A 25,298-nucleotide genomic window follows, 5' to 3' on the forward strand; every position below is an offset into this window, starting at 1 on the left:
ATAACAAACTGCTTCTTTGTTATCTTTGTGTAGTTTAGTCAGATCTTGAGCTGCTTTCACGCGTTACCTGATATCCTTTTGTGATGATAGGCTACATTTGGACTCCGACACCACTGAGAGATATGATAGCAAGTAGTGCTTGTCTCTTATGTTGTGATCCAAAATCAAAATTTTCCTGCCAAAATTGTATTGGAGATCGCCCACCGCGGTTGTCATATTTGTCACCTCGCTGCCGACTCTTCTTCACTTATTTTCTTGGAATATTTTTTGTGGCATGATATTACCACTAAACCAATGCTTATTGTATATTAATAATTATCAGTATTTATTAAGATAAATTTTGATTGTTTAATTATAATATTAATTCAGAGTTAATTGAGATCTTATACTGCATCCATCCGTCTCGGGATGGTGTCAAAGAATTAAATAGTTTTGAGATCATTTGATTTGGGATGCATTGAATCCTGTAAAATTAAAATTATGTCGGAGACGTACTCGATAAAATCTCTTTAAAGCTTAAGTTAGCTCTCGAGTTAGTGGTGTCAATGTACTAGAGAATGACTTTTGAAAGAATATACTTAAGGGTTCTTGGATTGTTGCACTTGATATCATGGTTTAATATTGGGAACAATTATGTATCTTCTTCTCCGACGTTAAGTGTAAGTGTGTCGCATCGAATCCGAAGGATCGAGGATGGGTCATGCGTGGGGTTGTAAAGTAAAGTTCGAAGGGAAGAGTCATATACACGATATTGAAGGTATATCGTTGCAGGTAAATGATTAATTCGGTATTTGTTAAAATCATAACTTGTCAAATCTGTCGTGTTCCAATGCAAGTAAGTTATGCAGCTACCACACGCAATTCTTTTAATATCTTATAAAAGTTAGGTCTAGTTGTATTATTTTGCTCTAAAAAAATATATATGCACATCTCTTTCTTGTCTCTACTTTCATGATCTGCTGCTGCTGCTGCTGCTGCTAACCCTTGGTCTTGTCGAACAGCCACGATCGGAAATGCCTTCAACTCTCCTACCTCCTTTTGCTTTCGCGGGGCACCATCTCTTTATTATAAGATCTCGATCACAATGCATACAACATATTTCTCCTTTCTCTGTCTCTTCCACGTCCATGCGCAGATATATCAATCAGAAGGCTGAAAAATGATTGTGCAGTGGTTGATGAATTATATGCGGGTCCGCTGTGGCAGGGACGACACTGTCATTGGCAACCAAGCTCCTGCAGTGAGTAAAATATACACGCAGACAGTCATGTGGATGTAGGGAGGAGGATATATAGCCAATTCACAACATGAGAAAAAGAAAAGCAAAGCAAAGCAGAACATGTTTAGATATGCCAAATCTATCATCACAGGTTAAACAATGGAGAAGAAGCTAACGGTCAACCATTTAGGATTCGCCCAATGATTGACAAGGCATCTGTAGCACTAAAAAGAAAAGATGATCACGAAGTGACTAGCTAGCGCACAGCCTTTGATAATATAATTGGATGGATGCTTCTGCGCATCGTGGAACAGACTATTTTACGAAGCTCCACTTGGTTGGCACTATGATCGGATTAGTTCTAGCTAGCAAAATATGATCGGATTAGTTCTATTCATCATGCATGCATGCATATTACAAGAAGAAACTAGAATGCATGCATGCATGAGCAGCTTACTCTTGAGGGCGAGAAGCCCATAGGGAGCTCAGAGCACGTAGGCGGGTGAAGTACTCTCCGATCGCCAGGAAACATCTTGCTGTTTGTTTGGTCGTCAACTGTTGACGCAACTGGTGCATGGTTTGTTGTCTCAAGTTGTCAGCCTGCATCAGGTAAAAGGGTAGAAGCTTGTTCTATCTTCTTACCTTGTTTGACATGATGAATAGACATGCAAAAAACACAGCGGGAGGAGGTTAAAAAGAAGAAGCATGAGTTGGAGCAAAGATATATATCTGACGACTTGTTCAAGAGGATTGTAATGGTTCAAAAAGGCTATCTTATCTATCTTTCGGTCTTTTATTTTTAGTATCTCCTTCGACGAAGAAGGACTCCACCTCATGGTCACATTAAACAACAAAAGAGGATCTTTTCTAAGGGTATTCTCATGCAACAAAATAATAACATCGACCAAGTTTACTTTTGACACAGCAGACATTAGTTGGATATCTATCAGTTGGGAATATGAGATGAGTAGCATGCATGTTTGTATTGTATTGTATTGTACTGTACTGTACTGGACCATACAGACAAACTAATCGCATTGTCCATGGAAATGAAAGACGAGCAAGTTTTGGTCCGTTTCTGTTCGGATGAAACAGTGTGTATAATTCAAATAGCTTTGTATTATTGGGGGTTGGATAAGTTGATTACCTAAAAATCAAAAAAAGAAAGAAAGAAAGAAAGAAAGAATATATAAAGGTCATTATTATCACAAGGAAAGAGAAGAACAAAATAAGGGAACTCTTTTTGAGGTATTCTAGTAGATTTGGTTTGAACATGATCTAACTTGTATTCTATTAGATTGGAATTTCGATGGAGTAGATTAGTTGGATGTTTTCCTCGTTGAAACTCTAGGCAAGAAGATGATAATAGTTCAAACCTGGCCGATGAATCCTTCGAGGTCGGCAAGCTTCCCCATAGCAATGGCTGCGTGGCCCACATAATTTCCAACATCGATTCCGTCGCTGAGAGAACCGCCAGCAACAGTTTGTGCCAAAGACTGGTGGACTTGCTCCAGGCCCCGGGAGAGAGCCTCCTCCGCCTGCTGCGATGAATGCTGGAAGCCGCGCATCCCCATCCACTGTTGGTCCGTCAATGGATCCAGCTGACGTATCAGGATCTGCGCTTCCACTCATCAGCAATTAAACTAGTGTTATGCTTCCGTAAAGTTGGCGCAGATGAGGAGGAGGAGCTCAACTCTCTCTTACCTTGATGAGCTCGGAGGGCCTAAACCCACCCATCCACAGGAAACAGCGCTCCGCTGGGGTCTTCCATATTCCATTCAAGAGGTGGAATACATCCGATTGAGCAACGATGGCTTTCAGCCGGAAGAGATCATCATAGTGCCTGATGCAGTGATCTACGACCACACCAAGATTGTCGTCAGGAAGGTGAGCCTCAAGTGCAGCTCGGAGGTCCGACATGATCTTGCAGTTATCATCCAACCATCGACCGTACTCCATGTCAAAAATCGCAGCGCCTGCAGCGCACAAGCTTTGGGTAACAGCAAACAAAGGGAAGTGGCGATCCCCCTTATAGCCGCCACTGAAATGACAACTTTTTTCTTCTACTACTACTACGAAAGGCGTGTTGAAATCGATGGGTGGAAGTGTGGCTCATTACCGGAACTGATAGCCGCATTACCGCCTGCGACTCCCAAGAGAAGGCCCTAACACGGAATAAATAATCAGATAAATCCACACACTGTTGGCATCAGAAGAACAGATAAATCCACACCTGTGATCTTGCTCTCTGGAGATCTTGCTCTAGCTGCTGAAGCTTAATCCTACTGGACTCTAATTGTTGCACGTAAGCCTGTTTATTTGGGATAAATTGGTTGACTCAAATATTAAACAAACATAATAAATTGCAGCCAGGTTGTTTCTTATTAAAGATTCGGACAGCGTACCTTTTTCTTCAGCCGACTCTTTTTGGCTGCCTCTCGATTTTGAGCTAGGCGCCTTAATGTCTTGTAAAAACATTCAAGGAAATGAGCTAATCTCGTTAACGAAACAAACATGCTGTTATATCTGGAATCCACAGCCCAACTCCATTAATGTTGATGGGGATTTTTAATTAGGATTTTTCCTTATAGATCCACAATCACTCTTTTTTGTTTTCGGCAAATTTTATATGTTTTATCTTTATATATAAATATATATATATATATATAAAGAGAGAGAGAGAGAGAGAGAGAGAGAGAGAGAGAGAGTACCTTGGCATCAATTACTTTTCCGTCCCTTGCTGCAGTTGAACCTGTCATCTTTCTCTGAAACATCATGCAACGAAAAATTGGTTGTTTAGCTTGGAGTCAATATTCGTATCTTTCTATTATCTTGACAGCATTATGAAAGCATGTACAGGAGAAGAATTTTATCGGTGAAGGTCAGATAACAACAGATATCAGCACGCACATTTACCATTGTTGCAAGTTCAAAAGCCCAAGAATAAACAAAAGATAATGGCATGTTTAAAGTGGATGCGAATACTAGTATCCAAACTTTTTCTCTCACAGAAGGAAACCCCTTAGATAGATCGATAATCTGACTGTTGAAAGATGCAAAAGCTACAATTACTGTATTATGAGACTCGGACACGAAACAAAGTGCTTAAGAATAGGGTCCCTGTAGTGGGGGTTAAATGATCCAGATTTAGAATTTGTTATCTGGGAAAATTGAGCTACAGATGGTGTATGACAAAGCAATCAAACAGTACCTCTTCTTGGGAAGAGGGATGAGGATTTCTTGCTGCTTCTGTCCTGGAAGCACCACTTGCCATCATCATCTCTTGCGACCGCTTGTGGTTAGTCGACTGGTCCGAGGAGGCCTTCCTGCTATTTGGAAAGTCCGATTCCAGATGAGATAGAGAGTTTTGAGCTGCGCCGGAATCAGTGCTTCTTGCTGACTGCGTATTCACCTGTTGGAAACAAAAGTAGGCGCCATAAAGCCTAAATGTTGCGGCAAACCATCTTCTCCTTTGGCGGTCAGTTTTACACTTACTACGACGGCAGAAACCCAAGTCAAACAGGTAAGGCCTTACACTGGGAGTTTGCTGAAATCTCATTGGCCACGATGGGAAGATCTCTAGTGTTGCGGGGCTGGTTGCGATAAAAGCTGCAAGAAACAGGAGATGCAGAAGATCAAAAAAGATATCTAAAAATGAGAAAGAAATGAGGAAACAGTTGTTGGTGCTACAAAAGGAACTTTATTCCTTCCTCTTTTAGGACTTGCAAAGAGTTAATAAAATACTACAATAAAATTGAGAAGAGAGATGGTGTTCTATCTGTGGGGGTGGGGAGTCAATTAGTTTCAAGGCATCATATGATCATTGTGGTGATCTGTTGTTGATGTGTCTAGATGTGGAAAAGTAACCAAATGAGAGAGAATGAGAGAGAGAGAGAGAGAGAGGCCTACACTTTCTGTCTTCTGTTTCTCTTAGGCCGTCGACTCCCTGCATGAGAGCCTCCTCCAACTCTCCAAAGTAAGCAGCTCCTTCCTGATCACTGAGTGGGCAATAAAAGTCCATCTTATCATCAAATACAAACATAGAATAAGAAGAAAGCAAAAGGAAATTGTTTTTACCCCCGGGTTATATCCAGGCCGATATTTGAATGACTCAAAGAATTAAGGTAGGATGGATCCTCCATCCTTCATGACAATAGATACAAGGAACCAGAAAAATAAAGTCGAAGAACGAGGAGGAAGGCTGGATAGAAGACTCTGAGAGGAAAACGTAAATGGATTAGGCCAAAACTTTATGAAATTGATGGGCAGATGTGCAGTATAATAAAGAATGGGGCATAACATATAGGTTGTTATGAAGTTGAGGAGGAAAAGCAGCAGATAGAACAGAATAAAGAGCCCACTGATCTATTTGAAAATTGGTACATGCAGAAAGAGGTGATTAGTCATTTAGAGGCAGTCTTTTAGTGAAAGAAGAAAAAGGAATGATTAACTAAACCTATGCAGTCTGTGAAGCTCACCTGATATTGGAGCCAAAGGATACGATCAGGCTAAATATGAATCTCAAAGTTAAAAGAGTTTCGAAGAAGATGATTGAACATAGACTAAAAAAGAAAAGTAATTGAGGAACCAGTACAAGAAATTGGTCGCAGATGGAGTGTTGCCGATAGTCCCCCCGTTAATAAGAGACCGAGTTGAAGGTCCAGAATCAGGAAGGCCAGTTTCGCCAACTCTATGATTTGCCATCCAACTCTATTCTTCTCCCTCCTGAACCATTAATGATGCTCCATGTGCTGACCTCTCGAGCTTTGCGTGGTGCTGCTCCATGTCTTTACCATGGTCTCTTCCCTTCTGCAGTGATTGACAGGACGAAAACTGAGAACAGATTTAGGAAAAGGAGATCCTAGCTCGAATTCAGAGAGAAAATCCAGTAGCGTCAAATGGTACCATATACCTAGCCCAGGTTTCTTGAACATAAGTTCTTCCAACTATAGAGACAGAGAAACAGGGAAAAAAAGTGTGCAAGTGTTCTTCAGAAGAAGCCAGAGGGTTTTAGTGCTTTTTATATAGCTGAATCATCTGGTGGACCTTGAGCCTCGTCTCTTCTCTGCTCCTGGGACTGGTACTTGTATCAACACCCTAGTTCAACCATAGTAGTGTTTAGAAGATCTTGTCCTTGTGGGATTGTCTGCGAATTTTTGGGACCCCAGAGAGAGAGAGAGAGAGAGAGAGAGAGAGAGAGAACCAATGGTGGTATCTTTTCGGCAGGAAGTAGCTTTGTCTCCAACGCCAGTCCCTGTAACAGACTCTGGTACCCCATTGCCACTTGAGAGATAAGAAGTAGTCGATCAACCTGCATTGCATAGGAAACAGACAAGACTCAATACAATAGAGAAAGAAAAAAAAAAGGCAAGAAAAGATTTGTCTTATTCCCTGCTATATGCTTTACGCGGGTGTGAGTTTACTTTGACAAAAGAAATAGCATTTTGTTGATAAGCACACACTGCGATGTGCCTCATGCCGATCCCAAGCAAACCACTAATGTAATCAGCCACCAAGCAGACTCGCTTTTCTTAATATTCCTGCCGGTTTAAATGGATTTGTTTGAGATTATCTTTTTCCTCATGGGTTAGCAGCATCCATGCCATGTCTAAAACCAAAAAAAAACAAAATCAAAATAAAAAAACCTGGTCTCAACAGGATTCCACCTATAAAATATAAGGAAGTTTACTTGGGCACACATTTGAGGGGTTCCAACTCTGCCGTGCCTAACGAAGCTATTTGCTTAAAAAAGAGAAGAGTCACTTTCAGCTGTGGAAGGTGGATAATTAACGCCGGTCGCGTCCTCCACTTGTACGATAAATTATTACGTTAGGGACACCTGTTCCTTTCCTTTCTGCAAGAAAATTGTTGCGAGCATTAGCAGAAAAGCAGTGGACAAAATAATCTATTAGACAAGCAAACTTGAGAAGAACATTCTTTCTTATACGGAAAACCAAGGAGAATTTGTTACAAATCCTCCCTCCCTGGATACCCAATCCATACGAGCCAGTTACCTAAGAATAGCAATCAGATACTCCTTCCAGACAATACCAAGTAATGGCATCCATTAGAGCTTCCCTTTCCTTGTAAACCTCAACATGCTAAAATTGGTTTCATAACACAGTATCCGCATCTCATGTTACAAAATCTGCATGACAAGCTGATGGAATCACCACAAACCATGCGGCCCCTTGATTAGAAGAAACCATCTTGTTAACTCATCCTTCGTCCATTCCCAATTTGCATTGTTTTCAAGTATGCCACCACAGGGACGGAACATAACCGACTACAAGAATTGGAAATGCTTCGTGGGTCAAACAAACACCTTGATAAACCTCCGACAAAGTCAAACAACTACACTTCCAAGCATTAGATAATTGACATATATATATATATATATATATATATATATATATATATGGCAATTGAGTGCAGATTCTGCAAAGATATCACTTTGAATACATAGGGCAAAGCCAACAATTTCTCACATGATGCCTGTGGAATTTGAGATGAATGTGGTATGTCCACATATTCGCACCGTTAATTTGCAAGCATCCCATGTGCAGGAATAACATGGTTTGTATATTTTTCCTAACCAAGGCATGGGAAACTTGCAGTGATACATGCAACAAATTGGCCCCAAACTTCCTGCATGGCCTGGAAAAGAAAAGGAACATCTATCAGCACAGGCATCACCGGCATGTCTCTAACCAAATGAAAACATAGAAAAGCTGGAAGGAACAGATAAATTGCCACCAGACAAGTCTAATATAATATTCAGCAAGTAATTAGCATACTATAGAAACGGAAATTGTTCACGGAAAATCATTCAAGAAGCCAAAGTATAGGACAACCCACAATGATTGTCATCCAATAATCTCACTCCAACCAAAACTTCTAAACACAACTAAATATATCAATCCCTTAAATAAAAGATCAACTGTTGTCATGAAACTATATTTTGTATTCATATATAGCTCTTTAATTTGTTTGTATTCCTATAAAATTAAGGACCAAGCTTTCTAGTTCCAAATAAGAAGACTGTCTTGAAGCGAACCAGGAAGTAACCTATGATTATTTTCGGACAGGTGTCATGGTATGCTGTGCATTATCCAGTCATGCCATAACAAAAAATTGGGCCTCTTATTTACCCACAGCCAGGTATGTATTTATCATTTATATGTGGCTCATATGACATCAGTCATTATGAACTTATCTAAGAGGTAATAAGCTATCCAACCACATCTGCTGCCGCTAACCACTGCCACTGCCACCAACAGAGATAGGGTAATTAGCAATTGGGGGGTGGGGAAGGCGAAGTAGCAAGCTAGGTGTTGGAATTCAAACCCTAGTTCTGACGATTCACAACGGGACAAGCTGATAGAACAGAAATGGAGAACAAAGAAAATGAAGCACAATACCATTTCCTTAGAAGTTCATAAAACATAAAATATTCTGATTTGATAAATTTTTCATGCACAATATGTCAAATATACCTTCTTAGAATATGCAGGAAAATAGTTATTCACATGTTCAACAAAATAGTTGCTGCCTTCATGGCATTGAAATGGATAAATGTTCAGTCTGATTGGGAAACAAAGCATGACAATATTACAAGTGGCTGTTCATGATGCAAACTAATGGATGTATACTAGAAATTAATCTGAGGTTAAGTACTTATATAATTATCTTGTGAACTTGTTTTTCAGATTGAAAAATCAAAAGGTGGTGATGGAGCAGCTTCGTGGCATTAACTATCATGATTCTGACACTTCCCTGAAGAGAAACAGATTTTTCCATTGAGAAACTCACTAGCCGGATGTTTCAGTAACCTTGGAAGAAAAGATTCTCAGACCAATTCCACCATTGCATGTCACAGCCTCTCTCACCCCGTTCCCATGAGAACTCTATTATGAACAGTAGCAGATAAATTCTAGCAAACATAACGGAAACACTGAGCGCTGATCCGCTGATCCAAAATTTTTAAATTGGAGCTTCCAAATGGAGGAAACATTAACAGGGTCAACAATCTTGCCAAAAGAATTGTGGGAACAGTTGGCAGAAGTTTACTTTCCAGATAAAATATATACTAGTGGGTCAGAGATATATTATGTGGTTATGAAGATGAAACCTAGCATCGACAAAAGCTTATAGAGTCACTAAAACTACTTTTATAAAATATTACAGAACAGATAAAACCATGTAGATAAGATGAACCATAGGTTCAGAAAGCATTATTCTACGATCTTCTGGACTCTATGGACATTTAAAAAAAACACACAAAATTGTTATGCCAGAAATCCTGAACCAGATATAAGATCCTTTACCAATGAATGCACACTTATCTGTCAAGCACCAGTTGTTTATTAATTCCCTCATCAGATCAACAACATTGTTTGTTGAAAGTGGGTGTTGATTCAATCAACTCATGTAAATAACCTAGCTATTTAAGGACTCTTCTGCTGTGTTATCTAAGTGCTCTGTAAGAGTACTTCTTTCAAACATCATTGATTCCAGAACTGCAAAATAACTTACTAGCCAAATTTTGACATAATGCCATAATATCTTTGTCACTTAAAGAAGTTAACTTTGCAAGCTTGCGATTAATGTAGAAGAGCAAATGATACCAATGACTAAACACATCACCTGATCGTCCTAAAGAATAGCACTTACCAATGAGATTGATCCCTGGTTTAGATGCTTCTGTCCTACAAAATGAAAAAGCAATGAAAAACAAATTATAATAGTAGATTTGAGTGACAAAGTCCTAAGAAATGAATTAAATGATAGATTAGACACCCTCCTAACTCAAAAAATCAACCAAACATTTATAAAAATCTAAGAAATCAATTGTTTAATAACTCAAGATATTAATGAAAGAATCTAACAGACCACAAGATAGAAATAGCAAGTGCACATTAAACTGATGTTTACATTTCAGTAATATTTTTGCCTGTTCTTTTAGGTGGAGAGGACCACTCATGTATGGCATAAGGACTATCAATTGAAATCCATACACTGAACTGAAAAGTGTTGTTAAACCTTAGAAGCCTTTTATTATTACATGTTAAACAGGATGCGATCGTAAGAAGAAAATAATATTGTACAACAAGAAGGCATAATTTCTCAACTAGTTGGGGTTGGTTACATGGATCATTTCCCATCCTTGGGCTCAATATCTCTGTTTAAATTGTTCTTAGTAAAAACTTTAAAGTCTTTCTCTACGTCTTCTTGCACCATCAATATTAATCACCTCAGTTCATCCAACTACAACATCTTTGATTCTTCTTGAAATATGTTTTTAATCATAGTAGACGATTTATTTCATTACATCCTTTATCAAAGCTTAAATATAATTCTTCATAAGTGACATTTTTTATTTTATCTTTTCTAATTATTCCTACACATCCAACTCAACAACCTCATCTTAGTCATTGTTTTCTATATATGTTGTTGTTTTATCTGTACAACACTTAGACATATAAAACATAGTTGACTTGCAATTGTCTCAATTTTTTTAATATAATAGACACATGATGATCACACAAAATCTCCCACATCTCTCTTCACTTTAACCATCGAACTTTTACTTTATAAACAATATCTTCATCAATCTCCTCATCAAATAATAAATCTAAAATATTAGAGAACTTCTATTTATGAGAACTTCTTGTAGATCATCTTAATAACTTCAGTTCTTCTCTTAGTATAATTAAAATTACATTTCATATGTCCCATCTTAGTTCTATTAATGTCAAAACTTCTATTTAAGAGAACTTGTAGATTCATCTTAATATCTTCAGTTCTTCTCTTAGTATAATTAAAATTACATTTCATATGTCCCATCTTAGTTCTATTAATACCTTTGACACACACACACACACACACACACACACAAAGATAGATTTAGTAAATATCTCATTTTGATACTTACTCTAGTAGTAAAGCTTATAAGAACATGTAAGTGCTCTAAACTTATACTAGGTTCGACTTTGTCTATCTAGGGCTCATCACGAATGTGTATCAGGTGTATCAATCATTATCATCAAGTGCATTGGTCAGCACCTTGATCACAATGAAAGCATACATATATATCACAAGAGGTAAATGCTTAAAAAATAGCCAGAACTTATGGCACTAAAACTGCAGCCTGATCTAATTTGTACAAACTGCAGGTAGACTCAGAAGTGAAGCTAGATGGGAAAATTTTCGCATTGACATAAATATATTACCTCATGGCATGAAAGATGGATGAGATAAAAATTTGGTATCGTATGACATTCTTCACAAGTTTGTCTCAAAGAGAACACCATGAATAGAGAACTTCTTTAAAATCATCTCCAAGCCCATGCCCAAGTGCTAAATTACCACTTCCAACCCAGCTCCATGACAGCCAAGTTTTCGGGTGGTAATGATCCTTTCAGACCATCATGGATCAATCCATCTCTTAACTTGTAACTCAAAGAAAGATGTCTAAGCTGAAGGAATAAAACTGCAATATATTCTGAATCAATAATCTCATCTTCGTTGTAAAAAATAACACCTCCAAAGATGTAGTCTTTCTAGCCTGTGTAATCTTGATAATTTTTTAAGGTTATCTGCTTCCAAAATGATCTTATCCATGCCCACTGATTTGCAAATAAACTCTTCAATATTTGACTGTTCAATGCCACTGTAGATTGTGAATTTGATGTTACAACTTCTAGAGCATCAAATGTCTTTAGACGGGCAGCTGCAGAAGTGACACATCTTAAGGAGAAGAGATTCAATCATGTAAACCTCTGTTAAGTTGGTTCAACACCACTAAAAGAATTATGGTCAAATCCATCATGTCCAGGTTCTGCCAACCACATTGATCCATCATGTTCAACTAAGTGTTGTGCAAACAATGCATGATAAATTCTGTATTGTTCCTCTAGCATATAAGCCAAGAAATTGCTGTGAGCAGCTGAAAACTTCTGGGCAATGTTACTGAATTGAAAGACACTAAAAATGACAGTACTTAAAAGTGATCTGTATTGAGGTTCCCCAAATGCTGGGTGAGTTCACAGAACCAGTCATCAGCATTAAAAGAAAACGCATTAAGGTGTTTCCTGTGTGCTTCCTTCCATTTTTGGTAAGTGGAAGAAGCAATAATTTGTACGGGCCTCAGAATGTGAAAGGCCTTCTATTTGTATATAACACAAGAGAAGGCAGAGTTGAAGTGGCATGTTAGCCTTCAGGAGTTAATCCCATTCTCTACAATCATGATTTTTTCCTTTTTCCTTTTTTTTTTGAAACATAGAGGTATTCATTACTGCAGATTGGTTAGAACAAGCAAGACAGCTGCTAACTAATCTGTCCCAAAGAAGAATTTGTTACATTGGGACTTGGCTAACCCAGCCATCCTATGTACTTAGAATATTAGGAAATTGACCGAACAGATCTGTACTTAGAATACCTAGTGGCCGCACGCAGAATGTATTCCCACAAAATTACAATTCCTGCAACAGCTATACAAATTATTAAATCATGACAAATATTAGATTATCAAATACACCATAAAGTGTGCCACGATTAAAAGTTGACATAAAACAAAGAGAGAATCAAGCAAAATAGAAGCATCAATATAACATACAACAATACTGAATTAGCAATATAGAGACTGGAAAATCTTAATAGCCGTTATCTCAATCCAAAGAAACTGATGGGAATTGGATGACTCACTGGCCCTTAAAATCATTTACAGAAAGCAACATACTAAAATCTGCAATGAAAAATTTTAAATTCCATTACAATCTGAGACATTGGTTTCATCTATAAAGTTCTAAACATTGTATTCTAAAAATAGTTAAAACAAATAGACTCCTCGAGGAATTTGTTATTCGAGTATCAAGAACATCTTAAGGAGTCACCATTGGAGTCCAAATGCCCTTTCACCGTATCAAAAATTGAATGACCCTCCAATAACTTTAATCTGCCACCCTAGGCCATTCCTATGCCAAGATAGTTGATGTCTCCCGCAAGATAAACTTTTTATAGTTCTGCCCTCTACTCCTCTTTTGTATTTGTCGTTTCTTTTTGTCAAGATAGGTCAGGATCATCCAGCGCTGATTTTTATGAGCAGTTACAGGTCAGCTATAAATGACCCTGACTCAGATTGTGTGACCTGAATCACCATTGGTCAAATTTGTATAGAATGAAAAATCCCCTATAATTTGAGAAACAACAAATATCTCTTATCTTCTAATAGATAGAAACCTGAAGCTTCTTATACAATCACCAAACAATATTATAGATTTTGAGATTTTGTTCAAGAAACCAGTAAACCAAACTATCCATTGATAACTTGAACCAATAAGATATTAAAAAAAAAATGTATAACACCATATTAGCTTGATGTCTGGAATTGGAAGTCCAAATTAGTTTGAATTAGGTTGTTCTCAGTCGTAGCTTCCAGTACACATCAAGCAGTCCATTACATTTTTAACTCAAATATTTTAACAACTTCAAGAAATATACTCTCTCCTTCTGTGGTTGATAAGACATGTGAAGAAGAGAAACAATGGCAGAGTACTTTTTATTTAAATGAGTTTCAAGTTCTACTTGTAAGCTCAATTAATATATATTTTCTATAACCGACAACTATTACTATTTTCAGGAACGAAAAAAGGGATATGGCTATGAGCTACGATGACAGATTTGATTAGCAGATGATTTGCATAACCCATATTTAAATCATAACAATGAAGTGGTGACCACACACATGAGATAATTACGACATAGTAAATAAATCAATTCTAACACAAACAATTTCAAGTCGCTTCCTCTCAAATTTCAAGACCATAAAAGGGTTAAGAGCCGATAACAGTTCTCGTTACCCTCCCATAATACGGATATTCTAAACATCCAGTAAACCATGGAAGCAAACAAGGGAGATGAATTGTAGATGGGAACACAAACCGAGCGATCCCAGGAACGGGAAGGCCCCTTCTGCCAGATCCTAACCATCTTATCTCCGCTGCAAGAGGCGAGCATCCCGGGAACGCCAACGTCCACGGGGTTCCACGCAAGGCTCCAGACCCGATCGAATGTGGCCTTACGTCTCCCGGAGTTCCAAGTCCCCGTCCAAGAACTCCATCACCGACCGTGGGAAGCGATCGAACGGGATCGCCGACGACGACGGAGGAGAGGTGTAGTCCTGGAAGAGAATTCCGACCCTGGGAGGAACTAGGGTTTTAGAAGACATGCTCTCGCACCGGAGCCGAGAGACAAGCGAGGAAAAGGATGCTTTTGTAGGGGCTTATCGCCGAGCGCTTGCGTCAAATGCCGTTCGTGGGCAAAGAATTAAGGGAAGGGAAGGAATTGTCGGTTGTTAGCGGCGCGTGAATCTCACGTGGTAACAGTGAATTGCCATCTTCTCGTAATCATTCAAACGGGGGTTTTCAGGATACGGATTTTTAGGTTTTGAATCCGTTTAAATAACGTGGATGTACGGCTGAAGTTATCGGGTTTGGACTTGAATCCTACGTGGTCCTAACCACGCTGTTCTGACCCGAAAGCATCTCACTCGATCGATGATGAGTGTCACAGTAATAAATGAAACGTTGATAAAATATCAAAATTTTAAGATTCATATTGATGGTTTGTTTGTGATCGTTTGAAATTAGATCGATCGTGTGTTTAAACATAGAAGTGAGAGGTCCTGTTAAGTGGGATATAAAAAGTTTGTCCTGGATATTTTCGTACTGAATTGATGATCGAGTCCAATTCTCTGATCCAAGAATATTGAAAGAGATAAATATAATTATTTAGAGATACAAGTAAACTATTAAGTCAAAAATAAATTGTCTGAAAATTGGGTCTATGCTAATTGAGATTCTCTTTTTGATATTGATCTGACTTTGATTAACTTAAGAATTATCAATTCTTATAAAATTGAATCACTAGGTTCTCGATAATATCAATTCGAGAATATCATTATTCGAATGTTATCATATCCTACTTATTTATTTTGTGATAAAATCATTCAGTCTCACATTGATTAAGATATATGAGAATCGATGGTTCATAAATTTATCAAGTCTCTTTTATCCTTATAGATGTTTTTTTAAACTCACATGTTAGATAAAATTATATGTCTATATCTATCGTCGATTAATTATACCTACTGACTGCACCCGGTGAGAAGATGACCCTATTTCTATTCAACCAAATGGGTGAGAAGATCAAACACATCACGTACTTTATTTTATATTATTGTTGAGCTGCTCCCATACTTGAATTCTTCGCTATCTCGTCACTTAAAAATCATCATATCATCACGCGGTCAAACCTACCTGCCTTTATTGAGAGTGATCACACGCGAGGCGGTCTGGCGGAGTCAAAACAAGCGACACGAGCCTCTCGAGGAACAGAGAACGATCGCATTCGTGAGACTGCTGCGGATGCTTGAAGCTGTCGGTCCCGCTGGCCGGCTGTCGGATTTGACCAACGGGATTGGACGGCGATCACGCACCCCCACACGGCACCGCTTCTGTGGGACCCGATCCCCATTTGGACTCGTCGACAGAAACGACGTTCGCCTCCCATACACCTATGAGGTTCGCCTCGCATCTGTGGGCCCACCCTTTCTCCGTGACAGAAGTAATCATGCGGGTTACAAGCCGTCCTTTCTGCCGGCATGACGTCACCTCCGCTCCCCTCAATCCATGCCACGTATTGAATCTGCCCGACCCCGTTACTCGAGCCATGTTAGTGTGAATTGTAAACCGGTCGCATTAGCAGCCCTAACCCTAATAAAAACATGGCGTAGGTGAATTGTCGCGTTGGGCGGAGGAAGAATCTGCACGCCACGACGGTCGAATTCTACTGCGAGTCCGCGACCGCTCGCCCACCCTGACGGGAGCGACCGAGACAGAGAGAGAGAGAGAGGAGAAATCGGACTAGGAGGGCAACACGACAGCTGCGTCCACGTGTCAGCTGGCGGCTTGCGGTCGTCATCACTGCCGTCGAAGGCTATTTATGGGCGCGGGAGCCGAAACCGGAATAGAGGAAGGGCAACCGCAGTGGCTGCCTCTACTGTCGGGCGGAGAGAATGGCCGTGGCTGTCTTCTCTCGCTTCGGTTGCTGCCTTGCGCTCGGCGTGCTCTTCTCAGGTTCGAACCTTCCTCTCCCTCTTCTTTCCACCATGGACGTCAGCAAGCACCGATCTCTTCTTCTCGCCGTTTTTCTGCACACTTGCAGCCGTTTGTCATTGTTGGGAAATTTATGTATGTTTTCTCATAGAACCCTCGTTTTCTTTCGCTGATTCCCTTGGAAATCCCTTGATTTTTGTCGTGAGTGTCTTTGTCCTGGCTCCATCAGTAATTCCTCGGTTAAAGGTGAGATCTTGGGGTTCATATTGCAAGGCGCGGTCATGCCTTCTCCTTTTTCCACACAGATCTGGTGTTATCCTTGTAGATAACCAATCTAAAATATGGATTCAGTCTCCTATACTATCGATTCATAACATTTTTGTGACCGGTTCTTGGATTCATGTGGTAATTAAGTCATTTGCGAAGCTCTGTTCTGTGGGTTTTCTTGATCTAACCTGCGATACGCCACCAGGGACCTCTCCTTACGGTTCTAGGATATACTCTTAACGTTTCTTCTTGGTGTTTTCATATCTTGAAGCACAAAGTCGGATTATTAGTGTTGTGTGTATTGACTCGATCAGAATTCTCTTTTTCAATTAATAGTCTCCTTCAGTATGAAATTTGTTACGTGCTTGTGATCGAATTGTTTGCCATGAAGATATATAATCAAACATCGTCTAGTTCATGTCCTGTAAGTATGTGGTGCTAAGCCCATTCATCATTGGCTAAGTTTTGTCGTTAAGATTGGTTTCTTCATCGTTAAATTCTTAAATATTCAAGGGGCAATAAGAGTAGCATGTTTCGTCTGGCAGCCATCATCCTGAATTTGTTCCATTGAAATCTAATCTAGAGAAAGGGCATTCAATTGCTGCTTAAGATAAACGCTGCTTCAATTTGGAGCATAAGATATAGTATTATCATCGAGTCCATTAAAACAAAGTAGTTCTTCCTTCAAGAGCATAGCTTGTGTGTTTTAATTCCATTGTAATTCGACTAAAGGAGACTCTTCTGCAGGGCAAATTCTCCAGACCCTTGGCGTCGGCGTTGGAATCAACTATGGGCAGATAGCCAACAACCTACCATCTCCCACCAGTGTTGTTAAGCTTCTCCAGTCCATCAACATCAGCAGAGTAAAACTCTACGATGCTGACCCTAAAGTGTTGACTGCCTTCGGCAACTCCAGCATCGACTTTATCATTGCAATCGGCAACGAGAACATCCTGAACATGACCGACCAGACGAAAGCCCAGGAATGGCTTAAACAGAATGTCCAGCCTTACCTTCACCAAACTCAAATAACTTGCGTGACCGTTGGAAATGAAGTTCTGACCACCAGTGACACTGTGTTGATGGAAAACCTTCTCCCAGCGATGCAGTCTGTACATCAAGCTCTTGTTGCCCTCGGATTGGACAAGCAAGTGAACATTTCGTCAGCACATTCCGTTGCCATCTTAGGGAATTCATATCCTCCTTCCTCTGGTTATTTTCGCGAAGATCTTGCGGAGTACATACATCCGCTGGTCAACTTCCATTCTGAAATCAACTCTCCCTTCCTCATCAATGCCTACCCTTTCTTTGCTTACAAAGGGAACCCCGACCGTATTTCCCTGGAGTATGTACTATTTCAGGACAACCCAGGAGTCACTGATCCAAACACGAATTTAACCTATGATAATATGCTGTTTGCTCAGATCGATTCAGTCTATGCTGCAATCAAAGCAATGGGTCACACAGACATTGATGTTGCAATATCTGAAACTGGATGGCCTTCCAAAGGAGACCCCGATGAGACTGGGGCAACACTGGAGAATGCTGCAAAGTACAATAGGAATCTGCTGAGGAGAATTGCAATGAACCAAGGCACGCCGATGAAGCCTACGGTGCCCATTAACGTACATGTTTTTGCTCTGTTTAATGAAGATTTAAAACCAGGTGCAACGTCAGAGAGGAACTATGGGCTCTTTTATCCTGATGGAACTCCTGTTTATGATATCGGCTTTCAAGATCACGCCCTGCTATCTTCGCCATCTTCTGCAACACTGATGGTGAGGAAAAAAATTATTTGCAATTCATGATTGATTTTTTGTTCTATTTCAGTGCTTTACCTAAAAGTTCATATGACTGATGATACATCTTTTCATCTTTCTCACTTTGCTATTTTGTAGATAATGAATATTTGCACAATGTGTCAAAAGAAATTTCCCTCGGGAATATTATGAAAGAGATATTGTTGCTTGTGACGGGCTTCAACATCGAAACAATTAATATTCACCATGACTTCATGCTCATCTAGCCTTAGGATAATTGTGTCTATCGACTAGGTTTAATGCTTAATGCAAAGCCCAAGAACATGCAGGTGTGGAAATGGTAGAAAGTAGGAACACTTTCTTTTGTTCTTCCCGTGTGGAATTTCTAAGAAGGGGGGTTTTCCAAAGTTGCTAGCTCTGTTTGATGTACCAAGATGGGCAAGAAGTAGTGATTGCATGTGGGCAAAATGTTGGTTGAGAATGTGTTTCCAGAGTTGACATAGATTTTCACTTGTCTTGAAAATTCAGGAATGGTGTCTTTTTGGTAGAAAACCTATTCTTGCCTTTTTCTGTAACAAAATGAATGCTCATGCTTCATGTGCAAAATGGAAACATTCATTTGCAAAGAATGCAAACTGATAGTTTCTTTATGTTGCAGGCATGGTCTCGGTTCGGCATCCTTATCTTCGCAATGGTCATGATGATATAAGTTGTTCTCTTCCTTACAATAGTCGGTAGTTGCGAGCATTGATTGATCATAAATTTATCCTGACCTGGAGGTAAAGAAGATATTCTTCTTGTGTTACAGCTTTCTTGACCTGTTCATACATGAATATTAGAGTAAGGCCCTTTTTTTTTTTGTCACATTTGACTTGCAGCAATCATTTGGGGAAGATGCTATCTTCCTTTGATCATATCCTTGTCCCTTTCTTTGCTTTGTAGATATCCATTCAGCAAAAATGAGGTTCGACGTTGATGTCTGAACCTCTTTGTTAATATTCGACCAGAGTATAAGCAAAGTTTGGCAAGCTGCCGAACTGTGAATGCATCATTTTGGCTTGCTGAAAGCCACATATTCTTGTTGTCTGCGGCCACACGAAAGCTGCACCTTTTGTAGTCCACGGCCCAAGCTTTTCTTCTGATGTTTCGTTTTTGCCTTTCATATCTCGTGAAAGATCCCCCGTGATTAAAGGTTGATGCTCTTCTGATGTGCTGGGCAATTTATTCTCTCTGAGCTTTTATGGTTGTTTGTGATGCAGATATCAGACATTGATACGGCTTGTGGCTGTTCATGGGTGCGTATTATGGACGATCTCCCGGTGCTTATGCTTTGTTTTCGAATAGATTACTTATATACAGATAGAGAGAGAGAGAGAGAGTATTAGATAGATGAGCTTAATTGGATGAGCTTAGTATATATATATATATATATATATATATATATATAATCTGATTCATTATTGTATAGACAATTTGGTGGGAGTTATAGTGTTCCAAAGTCAGTCACTACCTTTTCTTTTGGTGTCTCTGCTGCTTAATGTGTAAACGTGGACGCTGGATTTTTCGGACCTTCATCTAATTGGATCTGTTTCCGAGTTAAGACAAATTGAAAGAGCAATCGCAACCTCGGATTCATTGGAAAGGGAAGTTTGAATTGGTTTAGACGCTATTAGTTTAGTCTCAAGCATGTTATTAGACGTAAGAATATTGACTTACACATGGAACAATCGTAAGAAATCGGTTCGACAATAATTGTGTGTTCTTGGATTTTATTTTTCTTAATTTAGTTGATTTTGTGGAACCTATAACCTATATGTTTATCCAGATGAATTAACATTTTGTGAGAATTAGTGGAAGTAAGTCTTGTGATTGTATAAAATCATATAAGTCGACGTTCAAGTAAATATTATTTTTTAGGTATTATGAAATATGCAGTGAGGGATTAATGGGAGTGAAACTTAATATTATATATGAAGATATTGAAGCAAATACTTTATAGAATGTTATAAAATAAAATTGATAAACTTTATAAATTGTAAATGATCAAAGATAAAATTACGCAAAAAGTGCCCTTTGTACCATCGACTGTATGTATGATCGAGTCATGAGATCTATTATTAGATGTATAGCTGAAGCTCCAATTGGTTTATACCATCCAAAGGTTCCACAATGCTTAAATGATTGATGCTTTGGCGTCATAGGTAAATCAACTTATGGCATGCGAAAGTGAGATTGTTTCAGTGATTTTTTCCCTGCGTGTGATGTCACGTGATTGTTTCGCTATGGAAGAAGACTTTTCAAATGCTAAGCCTTGCTTAAAAAATACTTAGCTCTTGTAGCTCGATAAAGTCTATAAATATTTTTTTATAGTTTATAAAGAATGTTTGGATATTGGGAGTGGATGAAGTCACGGGGTTGTTGAATCGAGAAACATCTTATTCAATCCTTTATTAACATTTTAATTACTTTGATTATCATTTTTTTTAAATTTTTGATTGAATTAAATTATGATAGTTAGTCTTATCTTCTTCTTTTCTTGTTTCAAATAAGTGTTATGAACAATCAATTTATCATATAATTTTTTAAATAATATTGATGAGTCACATTGTTATCGCTAATTCCTTATATTCATTTCAGATACATTTTATGCTAGTGAGAGTACGAACAATGACTTGATCATTACTCACCTATTAAAACTAAAGTATCTATAATAATGTTTAGATTTTACATATAATCAATAATAGTATTTTTCTCTTATGTTATGTTTATTAGATTATATAAAAGACTTAGCATGTAAGTGCAAGAGCGATTAGCGATGGTGATTTATAACTTAGACTATACTTCCGTTGTGGTGTTACACGAAGGGATTAATGATGCTATGAAACTTACAACTGAGGCTTGAATAACTTATCGAATAAGAGGATTTTATCATAACCATAACTTGTGATCAAGATTTATCAATGGGATGGGTTCTCCTAATATTTGAATATTTTCTGATGGACAACTAAGAGAGCTATCAATGTAACGTAATATATCATATCCAAAGAAGAGAATGGTGAATTATGCTCGTCTCAAGATGCATAGTTGCCACCTTTGGAGTGCTTGAAGTGAATTAGAGTTACTCAATTAATATATATAAGTTCTCTAGATTGAGATAAATTATTATATTATGAGGAAACAATAATTGGAGTTTAAAATAGAAGCGAATGATATATTGAGAAGATGTTGTGATCCAATAAGAAAAATTCAGAACTAACTGGTGATCTGGTTTGGATAAGAAAAATTCAAAACTAACTGGTGATCTGGTTTGGATGTGCAGATGATAGAGAAGTGCATAGGGAATAATATAATCTAACGGAAGAGACATGGGAGAATATAATCTGAGATGTGTAGAAGAGAGCGCTCCTTTTTTTTCTTTTCTTGAGTCATTCTTTCGATCACGAGTGTTCATAGCATAGTCCAAAGGATAGTGGAAGGCAATAAATTATCGCCGAGAGGTTGACGTGAAGGGGACGAGAATATTGGTGAAGATGCAAGGTAGTAGGTAGGAGCAAAGGGAACACCCACTATGCAAGATTGCACAACGATGGAAGATCATCGATCGAAGATGTTGGTAAATATGCTATAGAGGAGTTGCGATAGGAGATCGGCACGAAGGAGTTACAAAAAGAAACTCATAATATTGCTATTATCTAATGTGATACCATGATAAATATTTTTAATTTGATTATAGAATAGATTCAATCTACCGTTATCGGAAAACTTCAGCAAACAAACAAGAAGAACTAAGTGCACGTTATTAAAATCGGATGGGGCTGCATCACACAATAGACAATTTATCCTACAAGACGAGGCTCAATTGTTCCATGGATCTCGTTATTTGGGCCTGAAATTTGCCTCCGCAGAGGCCCACATAGTGATCACAAGCCTTAAGATGCAATTAACATGATATCAAAGGGAGAAGAAAAAAAAATCATCTTTTGATTGATTTGGATCACACACAAACATAATCACCATCGATCAGGTTTAATTTTTGGATTCAACGATACGAAATAAAATTTTAAGATTATCATGCATTTAATTACCCTTCTCTCGTGGTTTGACATGCTCGGTCTGGTATGAAGTTGTTGGAAGCTCGAGGGGTGGTGGGCTTTATTTTTATGATCGATTCGAAATCTATTTGAAACGACGGGTTTCGATTTCGATTTCGATTTCAGATCCTAAATAGAATTCGATTATGATTCCATTATATTTCAATTCTAAATCGATTCCTCCCTATGACAAGCTTTGACAGTGAAGCCACCGACATCCTAACCATCACGTTTTGTTTGTTTATTTATTTATTTATTTATTGACTTCCACTGTACAAACAAATACTTCCCTCACCTCACCTCACCTCACGCACCGCTCTCCAAAATTTTCCACACGCGAGAAACATAAAAGTCAGCAACAAAGAAGCTACTCCCAAGGGTTGCGGGCCCCGCTTAGTCGTCCTTCTCAACCGTCGCCGCCCCTTCCCGGTTCCTCGCCTCCAGCTCCGCTTCCTCTCCCCACGACGCCGCTCGCCGCCCCGACGAGAACCGCCTCATCCCTCCTCCCAGACCCGACCCCGGACCCGCAGGATATGGCGCCGTTGTTGCTTCCCTCGACGCCTTCTTCACTGTCTTCTCCAAGATGCTCCTCCGCGGCGGCGATGAGTTCTTCTCGACCGGCACCTCCGGCTGGCGGCGTCCGCCGCCGCCCAGCCCGAGGATGGCCATGAAACCCGCACAACAGCCCGTCACCTCCGGCTCCACCACCGGGTCGCGCTGCTGCTCCAGCTGGCGCCGCGCCCGCGCCCTCTCCGACCCGACCTTACCGAAGCAGGACACCTTCGGGGACCCCGGCTCCCTCTCCGGCACCGCCGACTTCCGCCCTCCCCCGCGGCCGCCCTTCTTGGGGAAGATCCGGCCTTGGGTGGACCGCCGGGTGCACCGCCCGCCGTAGCCGGAGGTCTGGACCTTGGCGGGGAGGCCGATGATGGGCGGCTTCCGGGGGACGGAGAAGCGCTCGGAGCTGGACCGGGACTTGGAGTTGGCCTGGCCGGACTTGGGGTTGGTGAGCCCCTTGGTGGACTCCTCGCGATCGTAGATGCGGTATCCGAGGCCACCGCCACTCCTCCCGACGGGAACCTCGAATGACACTCGCGGGAGGTGAGGATCATGCTCCTCCTCCTCCTTCTCCTCCGGCGGCGGTGGGGTTCGTGTATCGCAGTCGACCTGGGGCATCGGATGAGAGTAAGAGAGAGAGGAGAGGGAATTGAGAGGAGAATCCGTGAAGAGAGCCGAGGAGTGTGGATGAGAGCTTTAAAGAGGAAGAAGAAGCATTGCTAGGGATGGAAATGGACGCCATCTTCCGTCGCGGGCTCCACCACCGCCCCGTCCCCCGCCCCCGTCTGTTACGCTACACGACGCCCTCATCTTACAATGTAGATCGGTGATGCAGAATAACGTTTTCCCGATATATATATATATATATATATATATATATATATCGGGAGTTACTGCCAATGAGGAGTCCGATTTGTTGTGTCAAGTCAAGCAAAGATATGCGGTATGAGAAGTCGGAACAAGTTGGCGCTTCGACCCACACAAACACGACACAAAACCAACTATTTCTTTGTTTGTTTGACTTTTGTGGTGTCAAAAGATTTGACACTAATAATCCAATTCAAGCATAATTTAAAGATGGATCCATGACATCATGGGTGACGGCATTGCATTAGTGACTTTGACCCTGACCATGACAAATTCAACACAGTATATAAGTGAATCAGCAAACATGGAGACAGCGAGGATACGGCATATTCACGGTGCTACGTTAGAGATTCAAAGCTAGATTCGTAGGACACGGCCATCACATTCGCCTCTTCCGATGTTTGGGAGGCCCATCTTGAGCTTAAGCTTAGACGTTGGATGAAGGGGAGGGACGCTCACCACCACTCGCTGAACCGAGGAACCATTCAACGAGTGCATCGTTATCCGGCCCCACAAACCTTGTGTCACTGGTACACCGATTGGATGACGAGCGAATCAGGTGACAAAACAAATGGCTAATAGTTAAAACTTCTAATATTTCGATTGTTAGATTTAAAAAATTTATATTACAATCTTATAAAAGTGAAATAACTAATTTTATTTACACTAATTCCATCAATTTTATCGAAAGTATGAAAATAATAAATAAAAATAATAATTTTAATATTTGAATTGATGATAGCGGATGATGTTGTTACTAGAGGTCGCGGATGACTATCGTAGACGAGGAGAACGACAATGAGAGGTGAGGATCACTCTTCTCATCAACAATAGCCCCCAATGACGTCGTCATCCGTCACCACCAACGTCGTCCGTCACTATTAACTGAAACAATAAAATTATCTTTTTACCCATTGTTTTTATGCTTTTGTAGATAGATATTTCACTTTCAAAACTTTATGGATTCTAATGTAAATTTTTTAAAACTAGAGATTGAGATGCAAATGAGGTCTAATTACATAAGATAATATGTAATTATCCCCAAAATAATATTAAATTAAAAATATACTTAAAATTTTAATTATATTTATATATTATATAACATAAAAAAAAATTTATAGTAAAAATATATTTAAAAACTTATAACAAAAAAGATGCATAATACTGTTAATATTGGTCCCAAGCCTGGATGAAAAATATGAAGAGTTACGTTAAGTCACTAACAACTAATATAAAACAATGTTAGAACTTATAAACATGGATTTTAATCAATTCCAGTATAGAATTACGTTGTCACCGGAAAGTAACGCGAGACACTTTCCCATCTAAGTGTCCTAAATTATAAATGATGGGCTAAAATGTCGCTCAGAAATAATCTATCACATCAGTACCCAAATGTGATGCAAAATAGACAAGGGTT

General features: G+C 39.5%; 3 protein-coding genes across 15 annotated transcripts; 1 reads left to right on the forward strand and 2 right to left on the reverse strand.

Annotated features, from left to right (window-relative positions):
* Positions 1 to 849: 849 nt before the first annotated feature.
* LOC103972465 (transcription factor TGAL5) lies at positions 850 to 14,533 on the reverse strand. 12 transcript variants are annotated; one of them, XM_009386817.3, is made up of 21 exons: positions 14,162 to 14,533; positions 11,452 to 12,702; positions 9,893 to 9,927; positions 7,708 to 7,876; positions 7,234 to 7,505; positions 6,909 to 7,073; positions 6,643 to 6,827; positions 6,423 to 6,530; positions 6,132 to 6,316; positions 5,814 to 6,028; positions 5,129 to 5,217; positions 4,755 to 4,828; positions 4,431 to 4,631; positions 3,931 to 3,984; positions 3,625 to 3,684; positions 3,453 to 3,530; positions 3,339 to 3,384; positions 2,924 to 3,195; positions 2,596 to 2,835; positions 1,677 to 1,819; positions 850 to 1,235 (listed from the first exon to the last, which is right to left on the reverse strand). In XM_009386817.3, the coding sequence occupies exons 10-21, from the start codon at positions 5,921 to 5,923 to the stop codon at positions 1,145 to 1,147; spliced, it is 1,458 nt and encodes a 485-aa protein (XP_009385092.2). In that variant the 5' UTR covers positions 5,924 to 6,028; positions 6,132 to 6,316; positions 6,423 to 6,530; positions 6,643 to 6,827; positions 6,909 to 7,073; positions 7,234 to 7,505; positions 7,708 to 7,876; positions 9,893 to 9,927; positions 11,452 to 12,702; positions 14,162 to 14,533; the 3' UTR covers positions 850 to 1,144. The 12 variants fall into 12 exon arrangements, with proteins under 12 accessions (XP_009385092.2, XP_064947386.1, XP_064947388.1 ...); XM_065091314.1 differs by having other exon boundaries at positions 7,234 to 7,876; positions 14,207 to 14,533; XM_065091316.1 differs by having other exon boundaries at positions 7,234 to 7,876; positions 9,893 to 9,922.
* Positions 14,534 to 16,197: 1,664 nt separating this feature from the next.
* Positions 16,198 to 20,010, forward strand: LOC103972466 (glucan endo-1,3-beta-glucosidase 14). Of its 2 annotated transcripts, XR_670788.2 has the most exons (4): positions 16,198 to 16,356; positions 17,350 to 18,380; positions 19,021 to 19,141; positions 19,622 to 20,010. XR_670788.2 is itself a non-coding variant. In XM_009386820.3 (3 exons), the coding sequence occupies exons 1-3, from the start codon at positions 16,296 to 16,298 to the stop codon at positions 19,069 to 19,071; spliced, it is 1,143 nt and encodes a 380-aa protein (XP_009385095.2). In that variant the 5' UTR covers positions 16,198 to 16,295; the 3' UTR covers positions 19,072 to 19,509. The 2 variants fall into 2 exon arrangements, 1 of the variants encoding a protein (XP_009385095.2); XM_009386820.3 differs by lacking the exon at positions 19,622 to 20,010 and having other exon boundaries at positions 19,021 to 19,509.
* A 2,660-nt stretch (positions 20,011 to 22,670) lies between these two features.
* On the reverse strand, positions 22,671 to 23,808 carry LOC103972468 (uncharacterized). The gene has a single exon (XM_009386821.3). The coding sequence runs from the start codon at positions 23,627 to 23,629 to the stop codon at positions 22,847 to 22,849; it is 783 nt and encodes a 260-aa protein (XP_009385096.2). The 5' UTR covers positions 23,630 to 23,808; the 3' UTR covers positions 22,671 to 22,846.
* Positions 23,809 to 25,298: the final 1,490 nt, after the last annotated feature.

Source organism: Musa acuminata, chromosome BXJ1-11 (genome assembly GCF_036884655.1).
Source record: "Musa acuminata AAA Group cultivar baxijiao chromosome BXJ1-11, Cavendish_Baxijiao_AAA, whole genome shotgun sequence".
Lineage (NCBI taxonomy): Eukaryota > Viridiplantae > Streptophyta > Magnoliopsida > Zingiberales > Musaceae > Musa > Musa acuminata.

Excerpts from the sequence above, each read along its gene's own strand:
- LOC103972465 (XM_065091318.1), bottom strand. The coding sequence starts at position 5,923 with ATGGCAAATCATAGAGTTGGCGAAACTGGCCTTCCTGATTCTGGACCT. Across the intron at positions 3,685-3,930 it reads GAAAAGTAATTGATGCCAAG|ACATTAAGGCGCCTAGCTCA; the intron begins GTACTCTCTCTC and ends TGTTTTTACAAG. Across the intron at positions 3,196-3,338 it reads TAATGCGGCTATCAGTTCCG|GCGCTGCGATTTTTGACATG; the intron begins GTAATGAGCCAC and ends TGTGCGCTGCAG.
- LOC103972466 (XM_009386820.3), top strand. The coding sequence starts at position 16,296 with ATGGCCGTGGCTGTCTTCTCTCGCTTCGGTTGCTGCCTTGCGCTCGGC. Across the intron at positions 16,357-17,349 it reads GCTCGGCGTGCTCTTCTCAG|GGCAAATTCTCCAGACCCTT; the intron begins GTTCGAACCTTC and ends ACTCTTCTGCAG. Across the intron at positions 18,381-19,020 it reads CATCTTCTGCAACACTGATG|GCATGGTCTCGGTTCGGCAT; the intron begins GTGAGGAAAAAA and ends TTTATGTTGCAG.
- LOC103972468 (XM_009386821.3), bottom strand. The coding sequence starts at position 23,629 with ATGCCCCAGGTCGACTGCGATACACGAACCCCACCGCCGCCGGAGGAG.